General features: G+C 33.1%; 1 protein-coding gene across 1 annotated transcript; it reads right to left on the reverse strand.

The window, feature by feature from the left end:
- Positions 1–5,135: 5,135 nt before the first annotated feature.
- Positions 5,136–12,186, reverse strand: LOC146954774 (putative methyltransferase PMT6). Its single transcript, XM_085718530.1, has 7 exons — positions 11,879–12,186; positions 11,263–11,677; positions 8,437–8,726; positions 6,892–7,278; positions 6,001–6,247; positions 5,767–5,905; positions 5,136–5,477 (listed from the first exon to the last, which is right to left on the reverse strand). Exons 1-7 carry the CDS (start codon positions 12,066–12,068, stop codon positions 5,319–5,321), a joined length of 1,827 nt encoding a protein of 608 aa, XP_085574656.1. The 5' UTR covers positions 12,069–12,186; the 3' UTR covers positions 5,136–5,318.
- Positions 12,187–12,887: the final 701 nt, after the last annotated feature.

The following is a 12,887-nucleotide window of genomic DNA, read 5'->3' on the forward strand; positions in this document are numbered from 1 at the left end:
ATTTTGTTTTTGGTCCTTAATGGCCACTTTATGTTCATGTGAATGACAAGATTATAACTCTTTTGTCTTCAAATTGTATTCATGTTATGTCCGCTTATTATGTTTAACGTTTATTATGTTCAAAAAATATCAAAAACATGTCAAAATTATATCTATTAGGGACCAAAAATAAAACAAAAAATTTCATGAGGATGAAAACATCTGATTTTATATTTTAGGGACTAAAATCAAATTTTGATATATTTTTAAGGAAGAAAAACTTATTTAACCTACTTTTTAATTAATAGATAAATACAATTATTAACATATAAGAAATTGTTCGATTTATCTCGATAAATATTTTTTAAATATTTTTTAAAAAAATAATTAACGATATCAACAATCAAAATTGTGTATTGATATGTATAAAGTGATTAATTACAATATGTATTTTAAAATGTAATAAATAACTTTATACAAGAGTGTGATGGTGTTTATTGATTTGACAAGTCAAGAAACACATGTGAAGGTTGTGACTGATGCATACATTTGAACTGACCTTTCCAAGACCGACTAGCTAATTAAGCTAATGGATGGATGGACATATGCTCTGAGTCAGGATAAGTGAGTGTTTCTAAGTGACCTTTTCACCTCTTAAAACGGTTAACATCCGTACCATATTAACTAGCTACGCTCTTCTAAATCATATGCACTCTGTAATTGTATTGCAAATGTCCATCAAACACATCACCTTTAACTCACTTCTCAGTCTCACTTCTCACTTCTCATACTGCAGTGTGTGACAGTGACACTGCTACTACGGACAAAGTGCCATTTTGGATCCGTCCAAATTTAATTGACACAATTTTGTTTTTCACACATATTAAGAAAAATGTATAAATAAAGGGGAAAGTGGAATACTACCTCCGTCCCTAATTATAAGACCCTTTTGAGATTTTTTTTTGTCCCTTTTTATAAGACCCCTTTGTTATTTCCAACTACATTAATTATTTCTTTACATACATGCCCCTATTTATTATACATCTTTTTCTTCAATCAGCAATAAATAACATGTTGAAAACATAAACCAACCCTCTTTTTAAAGGATAAAATTGTAAAAACAATAGTAATTACAAACATATTTAATACAAATATCCACTATCTTAATTCCCGTTATTTTTTCAAAAGGGCCCTATAATTAGGGACGGAGGTAGTATATTGTATTGGGAATGATAAAAGTAGTATTATTTAATGTTATATTGTATTGGAAATGATGAAAGTTGTATTGAAAATTGAAATGGGTCAGTTATTTTGGGACATTTTTTTTTAGAAAATGGATCAGTTATTCCGGGACGGATGGAGTATTGATTAATGATAGGTATTTGTAACTTGAAACCAAGGACATTTGTTAAAAGAATTATATAAAGAAAGTTGTGTTAAAAAAAGTACTATTTATATAAAGAGTTTATTATATGACTAAAAATATTATTATATTTTATTTTTGGAAAAATACTTAATAAAATTTGTTTGCATTTTTATATGAAAATACCTATTTTTCTCTTTAATTTTTCTAATTATAAGAGTTATACGTATTTGTTCGCGTATATTACAATGTTAATTTGAACAATTAATCCATAAATTTATTAGTCATGTTAATATTTTTTTATGCTAATTTTTTTAATTTTAAAATAGACTTTTTTGTAGGTAACTGAAAAATACTAGACATTTAACAAAACAAAAAAATCGGGGTAGCCAAACTAACCCATAAGGACAACAGTCTTCGCTCTTCTCATTAGTATCATTAGAGAGGGACAAATGTAAATAATTTTGTAAGTTATGTTTGAGATCTAAGGTATTATTTGCCTTTGATTACATTCCTTCACCCAAAAATGTGAAAAACTTTTGTAGTTGAATCGTGATAATTCAATTGGATTTAATCTATTTCAATTTAGTTTGGATTTAAGATTCATGTTACATGTTTTAAATCTTGAATTTGAAAAAGAATAAGGTTGCTAAATAAATCTAAACATGAAAATGTTAAATAAAAATTTAAAATTAGATTTTACATTCAATTTATTATCATGAAAATTTAAATTTAATTAGAAAATAATAGCTCTTAGGAATAAAATTATCCAATCAAATTAAGTATTTATTCATAATTAAATTTAAATTCTCTTTGTAGTATATAATAATAATAATAACAACAACAACAACAATAGAGAGAGGATACTTGTTATCAATCGTTTTCATTTTTTAATCTTTAATAAGTACACTAAAAAAACTTGTTAGCAATACCTTATTTTTCAACTAATTAAATAATGATTTATCATAGATCGTTTTTCTTCAATGGCATCATCATTTTGGTCTATCTTTTTTTTTTAGCAACATTTTGGTCTATCTAGATCTTTGATTTATCACCACCAATAAAAACTTTAGTCTGTTATATTATATTCGACCTATCCTAAGTGAATACAAATTAAAAACATGTTGAAACTTTATTATTTTTGTTATTATTAGTTTTTTTTTGACAGAATTTTATTATTATTATTGTTTTTTTGTTTATTACTCCCTCCGTCCCGGTATATCTGAGCCAGTTTGGTTTTTCACACAGATTAAGAAAAATGTATAAATAAAAGGGAAAGTGGAATATATTGAATTGGGAATGATGAAAGTAGTATTAATTAGAGTTATATTGTATTGAGAATGATGAAAGTTGTATTAAAAATTGAAATGACTCAGTTATTTTGGGGTACTTTTTTTAGTAAATGGGTCAGATATTCCGGGACGGAGGGAGTACTATTTTCTAGGGTTGCTGGATATGGCTTGGCGGGGTCTGATTTCATGCATGGCACTGACTTCCACGTGCCCTCCTTCTCATCTCACCATCTTTCTTAGAAATCAATTACCATATTGATCAGTAATCAAAAGGAAAGAAGTACTAATACTCAACCACATGTGATGTCTTCCTATAACTTCAACCAACCTATCACGTTCAAGTCTCTCTCATTCCTTTTGCCTTTTACTTACTTTGAGTCAGAAATATTGGGACAGCACTTGTGTGACATTATGTCACGGTGACATTAAATCTGAGCCACACAACACACATTGCCACACAACATCTGGGCCACACAACACATACAACACATCTGGGCCACACAACACACCACCTTTGTGTGGCCCAGATTTAATGTCACCGTGACATAATGTCACACAAGTCCAATCCGAAATATTGTCATTGAGTTGATCCATCTTCCTCTCTCTCTAGTCTAGTCTCTACACATTTTGGCTAGTTCGATGACTTCTCTATGTACGGATCATACTCAATACAGTTTTAACTGCAGTCAAGAGCATGTAGCTGTTCCCTCGCCTTCGTTACCATCTATCTACATGAGAGCTAGTCTTACGAAAGAAACTTCAAAGAGAAATGATTTTTTATGACTAATTTATGATGATTTTTTCTTCTATATATATATTTAGATTGTGTTTTTACTTTTTCGTTTGAGTGTTTTAGTTTTCGGTTCAATACATACTTTAATTTGTTTATCTTTGGTTGACTCATAAATTGTTCAACAAATGGTTGTTCAAGTAACATTCATCAACGTCAAAATAAAAAGTATAAATGTTGAAATTGAACTTGAGACATTTTTAAAAAATCGGCCGCTAAGATAAGAAGCGTCTCACTTTATAAACATTTATTAAAAGTTTTATCTATCCAATATGGGATTTATGTTTTTCTCAATAATTAATAAATCAATTGTTATGAACTGAGTGAAGACCCACTCTGTTTGAACTTAGGTTCGATCCAATATCTAAGAGCAGACGACATCATACGTCCAAAATCTTATTGGATAATGGTCCGGACCAAATGATCATGACTGTTCAATCTCAATCCAATGCATGAGTACCACCCAAAAGATCACATGCTTAGCATCGGGTCAAGTATCACCATTCTTACCATATGTTAAGTCACAGTCTTTCTTGAACCCCTTATTGACATGGGCTTCAGAGCACGTGCAGGTACACAACCTCCCTCCGATGGAGAAGGACTCAAGGTGGCCTTCGGCGGATGACGAAAGCTCAAACCCTCTAGATCTCAACCCAGCAAGTCATCTTCTCATGTCCAATTGGATCAGTGGCGACTTCGTTGAGGATCGAACCCTAGAACCAACCAAAAGATGGTAAACTCTAAATCCGTCCATCGCAACGTTAATAGAGTTCAAAACGAAGGAATCGTCAATTCCTCCTATTCAGTCCTAGAGCCTATCGCATCAACAAGCAACATAGGAAGATAAATTCAAATGAGTTGTATCTAAAATCACTAGTTTCTCATAAATTTTAAAACCTATATTAGCCAAACAATCAACAACAAAGTTGTCTTTCCGAAGAGTATGACACAAATCAACAATTCAATCTTGACTCAAGAGCTTCTTAATTAAGCTAATCAAGTTACCAAAATCTTTGAATACAAATAACAAATAACACGCCAAAAACCAATCGACCAACACAAATCCAGACCATGGTAAAGTGCAAGAATTCCAACATGTAAGATACAAGAGGGATCAATATTACCATAGAAACCCGTAAAAAAGAGTCTTCGTGATCTCGAATAAGACCACAAAACCCTATTAAACATTAATTCCTAAACACGCTACCATCAACATTAAGGGGACTTCCATGATACATATAAGTAGCTAATTCATTTTAATTAAAGAAATAATTTATATAAAATGTGGTAATCAAAATTTGTCAATTAGTCTTCAAAAACAAATTTAATCTGTCAATTAAAGATGATTTTTTTTAATGTGGAATATTTGAACTGGCATTTGAAGCTCGCCTCTTGGACGAAAACCATCGAGGAGGGGATGGAATTCGAACCTATGTCATGCAATTCGTGAGTCATAAGCCTAACCACTATAATTCTTTCACCGACAAAATTTTGACTCTTTACTTAGGAAAATATAATGATCACAATTTCTTATCACTCTAACTTTTATATTACTCACAAAGAAAAACAATTTCTATATTACTACACCTTATAACTGCAATATGAATTTAAATTTAATTGACATGATACAAGTGAAGCCTTAAAATGATTTTTTATTTATATCTTCAGAATATGTATGTATGCACTACGAAGTAAAACAAAGACTAAATCATGTAAGGACATTAAACTTCTATTCCTACTTATAAAACTGAAAGTGATGTACAATTTGAGTGCCTCATAGACATGTACACAAAAGGATCATTTAGCAATTAACAAAGCTGATACAGAAGAACTATAACATTACAAGTTACCCGTGTGGTTAAAAACAATTCTCACGTGTAAAAAACGCTTCATCTTAGAGGATTGCCCAAAACTTTTTTCTACAAATTAAAACAGTTTCCATCTTCTTTTCTTTGTTCTCTAGCAAATGTGACTCTACATCCCAAAGGAATTTTGGGGCTAAATCGTTGATTCTTGATATAATATGTTCTTCATCCCTAATGATAATAAATCCCTGCAGATAATAAGTGAGCTCTAAGTTATCAACTTTATCCACAGGAAGACAAATAAACACTATGTTGCACTGCTATAGTGTAGCTATAGCCGCTATTTGACAAAACTTTGTACTACATCCGTTCCTTATTATAAGAGTCAATTCACTTTTTAGATTCATTGAATAACCGATGTATTTTGGTATATCAGAATTTACCAAAATTCTTATTTTATTTCAGTCACATAAACTTCGACTTCAATAATACATGCAGAGAACCATGAAGGTAACATTTAAAAAAGTAATTAATTACCAGTGGCCGTGCAAGACGATCCATCTCCAGCATGATATCCTCTAATATACAACCTAGCCCTAGGTTTGTGTACTGGGAAAAGAGGTAGTTGGCATGTAAAAGATCATATGTACGAGGATAACTTGAAAATGGCTCACACCTGATGTAAAAGATATCTACATTAGCTGCAGTCAACTAATAATACACATTTTAACATTGTATTTACTATTTATGACATTAGTTGCAAAATATTACCAATCATGAAAAGTTCCAATCAAACCCCGGTCATAAATTCCAGACAAGGTGTTCTTCATGCCTGCAGGAACTACATTCATTACCCAAACAGGAAAGTTGTTCAATGCAACGGCAAATCCACCATAAAAGGCATTCATATCCATCACGTTGCGTATTTCTGTTTCCTTGACATTCATCAGTCTCCAATAATGACGAGTCTGATCTTGCCAGAAGATAGAATCTGATGTAAATTCATCTCGATTTATACCTGTTGTTTAAAAGGTTAGAAGGGTCATCACATTAGATTGAAAGGGAATTCTGTGTGCACCACATTCATGTTTATTTTATCTTATGATTTCCAGTTGAACAGTTGTCCAATATCGTCCTTTTGATTTAAATGTATTGATCCTTTCCAATCTCAACTAAAAAACAGAGCACAAACAAGATATTGACTTTCTATATTGATATCGGTATGTAAATGAACTAAAAAGAAAACACATATCGTAGGCAATTACGGGAGGTGTTCAACTATATACCTTATGATAATACGCCAAATTTTTTCAGAAACGTGATCTTAGAAAAGCTAATATCTGCTGTACATCATATACCAAAACATGATCTTAGCAAAGCTAATATCTGCTCTAGTGAAGATTGTGCCTTTGATTAATGAAATCGTTATGATGATAATAAAGCATATGTATCATTAGCAATACCATTGGAATCACAGTTCATGAAATTTCTGAGAGCATGCATGGTATATGATGCTATCTGAGATTTGCAACACAATTATATTATGTGCATACAAAAAATCTATGGTGTAAGTGTGCACATCAAGATTGGTAAGAATAATTTAAGAATAAGAAAAATGGACATTAACTTCTTGCACAGTATATCAAAAGAGAATTGGCAGACCTATCTTGTTCAGCTTTTCAGAAAACACTGAAAGGCGCTCGTGACTTGGGGGTAGCTTGTAAGACTCCGCATTAGAATTTCTGACTTGTATACAGTTCTTAAGTGGGATATTCCATGAAGGTTTAGACTCATCATCTACATCACAGGCATTTATAAGCTTTTGTTCTGCATTCTGCTGAAGGCAGGAGGGATGATTATTTTCTTTAATCCATATTGCAGTCTGAACTTTACGAGCAATGAGTCTCCAACACATTGCTGTAGTCAAGTTAACCAACTTATCCCAAATGACAGGAAAATCTTTATCTTTTCTGTAAGCAGGTGGTGCTGAATAAACAAAATAACCATTTGAGCGAAGAAGACGATCCAATTCCTTCAGCAAAATCCCATCTGCGTATAACAAAATAAATTAGCAACAAACAACCCCACCAACAATAATAGCTTTGACATATACAAATTTCATCTATTCTATAAGATAGTCAGATTGAATCTATAACAGAAATAATAAATGGGTCTAATTGGGCAAGGGTTCACCCATCAGTGTTTATAGCAGCCTTTGGAACATATTGTACCAGGTCATTCAATAAAAACAAAAATGATGATGATGATGATGATGATGATAGCTAATAAGGGAAAAAGAAAACCTCTAAGCTATACAATTCAAAACTACAATGAGAATAATGATGCCAGTACTTCTTGTTTTGTTGTTTTCTGTTTTATTTTCTCTTGATGATATATCCTTACAGATGAATTATTAAAAACTAGACAAAATGCAAGAAATAACTTCAACAAAGCTCAATTCTAAAAAAAATAAATAAATAAAATAAATAAAAAAAAAATTTATGGTTCAAAATCTAACAACTCAATACATACATAAAAGTTAACTTTACAAACATGTTTTTAGGGAGCTAGTTTAATAAGATTCCAACACATGTTTTGTAAAATTACCTATAGTTGAGGGAGGGTATTTCCTTTTATCCTTAAAAATACACAACTTTTTTAAAGTATCATATAACAAAAATATACTTCTTGAACAAGGGAGCAATAGCATAAAATGGTATTTTGCACAAACAAAAGTAAAGAGATATGTTAAAATGTCACTCATCGCTCGTCAGATAAATGAATGCTTTGCGGTAGAACGGTAGCAAAAAAGAAATGGTCAGGGACAGATTTCAAACATGGTAATGGAAGTCAATCTTAAGAAGAGACAAAACATACTTCTAACGTGTTGCAATGCATTGGTTGGCTTGAGATCAATGTTATTAGTAAATTTCACTATGGTAAAACACAAACTAATTAAACAACTTTGGAGCACAGCAGTGATACATAAATGGAAAGCTGTCCAACATTTTGGTTTTAGAAAATATCACAATTTGTAAACACAAAAGTACTTCTTTTAGCTATATCAGGCATGTAAACACAAAACTAATTAACGTGTTGCAATGAAACAAAAGTAAACAAAACTTCCTCTCAATTTCTCTCCACTCAACTTCCCTCCTCTCGAAAGGAAAGCCAATATATATAAACATCATAAGGAAAGCCAATTACCATTTTCATGAAAGTCTATACGGCATCTTGAACAGTGAATCATTTCAAATGACCCTGAAGGAAATGGCAGTTGTTTTGTGGACATGGCGGAGATCATTGCACCTATTCCTCGCTCTAATGCAAATTGAATCTGGTTTTCATGACCATCCTTGGGAGCAAAAGACATAGTTCGAATATCCAAGGGAAGAAGATACGCTGAAAAGCTGGCCACACCACAGCCAAGATCCAGAACTTGAACTATGCCCGCAGAACGTAAATCACCAGTCTCATTTGTAATCATATTTCCTATCCTGCATTTGTAAAGCCATCAAAAGACTGACAGTTGTATCTTGCACTACTCACACAACATACAAACATTCCATGCTCAAGTTATAGCACCAAGCAAAATAATTGCAAGATAGGTAGAAATTGATTTTACTTAAAACTTTCAAGTAAAGTTGAAACTGATATTGACCATTTATGTATGAATAAAATGTCAAGACTCAAGATTAGCTTTCCCTCCCCTCTCTCCCTCTCACCGGTGTATGTAACCTTAAAAATATCAGTTAGCTGCATCTGGTTTCAGTCTGTTTCAATAGCACAAACTAACTACAAATTGCAACAAAGCAATGGCCTGAAATAGGTAGTATCTACAAACAGCATTCAATTTTTTACGATGATTTTTGTATTAAGCCCATAAGTCCAAGAGTAAGCCAGAGAGAAAAGGGATTCATTCCAATGTGCCAACCACAACTTTTCCTTCATTAAGTTGACTCCTGAGGCACCATTTTCAAAATAAACACACCCTTGTGGTTCCATTGACTCCAATAATTTTAGTCTATTGTGCGCGTACCTCTTTACTACAACGTTGTAACATAATTTTTTTTTATAACACTTTCTTTTATTGGAAATCGTACTCAAAACAGATGTCTCAGAATTCAGAAACATAAGGAAAGAAGTTTCTGTGGTCAGCCGTGACTGATTATCTTCTGGATTACACATAGTTACTTTAACTTCTTAACACTAGTTTTTTTTTTTATTTTTGGATTTAACACCGAGAGAAGTTTATGTGAGTGGGTCCCAGAGACTGACCAGGGTCAGGGCAGGCCTCAAGGCTCAGGGAGCGCTAGCACTAGGTTTAGATTGAGAAAAAAAAAATAGAAAGAAAAGAAGATCTTAAGGCTTGGTTTGGGATGGGTGCCTGGAGGTGAGAGGAGAGAAGGACGAAAGAGAATTTAAGATAAGTTATCCCCTTGTTTTAGACTTTTTAGAAAGAGAAGGAGGGGACGGAAAGAGTTCGGTGTTTCTTTTAAACCCGGCAAAGTCCTCCTCGCATTTTTATTTTAGTTCCCCCATATACGGGTGTTTAGCCTCCCTCCCTAGCTTTCCTCCAAAGCCATCCCCTCCTAACTCTCAAAGCTTTAAAGTTTGAAACTTTTAATTATTTGAACAGAAATTGAAGACCAAAAATTTCTCTTAATTTCAATTTCAAACAATATTTCTCCTTTCATTGTCTTTTCTCCCATCTAATGTTTTAAACAAAATAACAGGTGAGTCGCAGTTTGCTTGGTGACCATATGATTACACCTTTGAAAGACAATTAAAAATCAGACAGTCACGTCATTTTCCATTCAACACCAATCAATTTGTCACATATTATCTTAAGAATAATTTCCAAATAATTCAATACGATCAGGGTAAAAAGATTATTTAGTTTTCCAAAGAAATAAAGCATAACATGTAATTGCAAAAGAAGAAAATCTAAGCTCAATAAACAAATGCACAAATTATTTGCAGAAGAACCTAGCTCGAGATAAGGAATTCTCAGTAAACCCAAATCACAGGGTATAAATATATTGCTATCAAAAAGAGATAAAAATTTACATCTGGCATTACTCTACTCATCTTTACCTGCTCTCTCACATAGTTATCTCAATCTTAATTTATAGAAGAATCTACTTCAAATATGAAATAGATCATATGTTCACATATCACAAAATGCCATGGCGGTGCCATCTTTCACATGTTGGCCATGGTGGTTGTAAAAAATTCCATCACCGCACTCCGCCATAGTATCACCGTGTTTGACAACATTGAGCCACACTCAATCTGATTTCAAAATATTTATCTCGCGCAAGAATTCATGCAGCAAACAATCAAGCCTTATCCCACTAAGTTGGGTCGGCTACATTGATCAAATTACGCAATAATGTTCTATCATAAACCATATTTGAATCCAACTCATTAATCTCTAAATTTTTTCTAAGTCTACCTCTACCTTTAGTGATCTGACTATCTCCATCTGATTTGCTCTCCTTACTACATAATCTACAGGTTTTCTCTCTACATGCCCAAATCAACTAAACCTAGTTTCCCCCATCTTTTTTACTATAGGTGCTACCACAACTCTCTAATGTTGTCATTTCTAACCCTGTCATGTCTAGTCTTACGCAAGAATTCATACAGCAACAACCAAGCCTTATCCCACTAAGTGGGGTCGGCTACATGGATAAAATTACGCAATAATGTTCTATCATAAACCATATTTGAATCCAACTCATTAATCTCTAAATCTTTCCAAACAATGTCTCTTAAAGTTTTTCTAGGTCTACCTCTGCCTCTAGTGACCTAACTACGCTCCTTACTACAAAATCTACAAGTTTTCTCTATACATGCTCAAACCACTTAAGCCTGGTTTCCACTCTCTTTTCTACTATAGGTGTTGCCCGAACTCTCTCTCTTTCTAATGTTGTCATTGCAAATCATATCATGTCTAGTCTTACAACACATCCAACGCAAAAAAAAATGAAGTTGTAATCAATCATCCAAAGAAGTATAGATAGGTACCTCTGTATGTACTCAGATGCCCCATTCTTGAAATGAGTGCCACCACCAGGAAACCACCAGAGATGATCCTTTGGATGGACCCAATTTTGGCCTCCTTTGACATCAGCAAGATGTGTATGATTCACATTACTCCTCCAAACATAATCCCTACTAAGAGGCCATCTGATAGGTATTTTATAATCCTTAGGCGGCGGAACCAAACAAAACAAACGGTTTTCGAGTGGAGGACAATGTCTCTCCAGCTCTTGTTTTCTAGAAACATCAAGATGAGACATCAATGTTGCAATGTAAGAAACATCGTGACAAGGGATATACTCATTAAACTTCAAGGGACATATATCTACCCCAGTGTCAGGAATTACCAAGGGAATTTTGCGGTAAGTGAGAGCAACTTTGTTACTAAATCGTGAAGTTCCTGTAAAAATTTGCATATGAGTGAGTCAGAAAGTAGCATATTTGAAGGACGGACACAAACACCAGACACGACACAAACACTGACACACTAACACCGCTAATAATTTGAGAAAATCATGTAACTCAGTGTAATTATATGTGTTGGTGTCGTATCCGTGCTTCATAGATATTAAATGAAATTGATATGAAATTGGGTAATTACCGTTAGAAGAGGGAGTGTTGTTGTTGAATGAAGAAGGAGAGGAAGAAGGAAGGTGAGAGATGTAAAGAGGAGTATTGTTACCAAAAAGAGTACCGACATAAAAGGAAACAATCATGAGAAGTAAAGAAGCCATTATGATTTGGCCAGATTTAGAATCAAAGGCAGAACCAATAGTACCAAAACCTCCCATTGTTATTCGAGTTCACTCAACTGGGTTGTAAGATGCTGAATCAGTGTAACATGGGCAATGATTGATGAATGAGAGAAAGAGAAGAAGAGGTTCAAGCTGAGTTAGCAAACTCGTGTTTCAGATCGCTTTCCTTTTTCGTATTATATTTTATTTTTGGGGTTTGATTGTATAATTAATTAATTTTAGTTTCCGGCTAGACAAAGCATAATATATGCAAGGTTCGATGTTTAAAACCCGACCACCAAAAAAAATTGGTTGTATTTTTCTTAAGTATTTTTTTGAAGGAATTTATATCATTATCTATCGTCCTCGTGAGCTTAGCTCTGTTGGTAAGAACAATGCATAATATAATATAATACATGAAAGGTTCGGGGTTTGAATCCCGACCACCACCAAAAAAAAATCATTATCTATCTATCAATCGGACTAGTGTGAAATTTCTTGTTTTTTTTTTTAACAAGCCAAAATGAAATATAATAATCACCAAGAGCTATTCATCTCGCACAAGGCGTGCAAAGATAAACGCTCCTATAAGAATACAAAGTTCAGTTCTCTGATGTCAATAAAAAAACACAAAAAGAAAGAAGAAAATGAACATTACTCCATAACACCCATACAAATTAAAGGGTGCCGCCACCAGTCATTAATATTATAACTGAAAGCTGAAGTTAGCCTATTAGCCTTTAACTAAGAAAACGACACAAATTTTACTTTGTCAAATAGTTGTTCCAAGTCTTCTGCTTTGTCTTTGAAGATCCTGTTGTTTCTTTCCTTCCAAACAATCCACACGCAAGCATGCCAGATCACTTTGAAATAAGA

This window comes from Medicago sativa, chromosome 1 (genome assembly GCF_051527215.1).
Source record: "Medicago sativa cultivar Bolivia chromosome 1, Bolivia_mono, whole genome shotgun sequence".
Taxonomy (NCBI): Eukaryota; Viridiplantae; Streptophyta; class Magnoliopsida; order Fabales; family Fabaceae; genus Medicago; species Medicago sativa.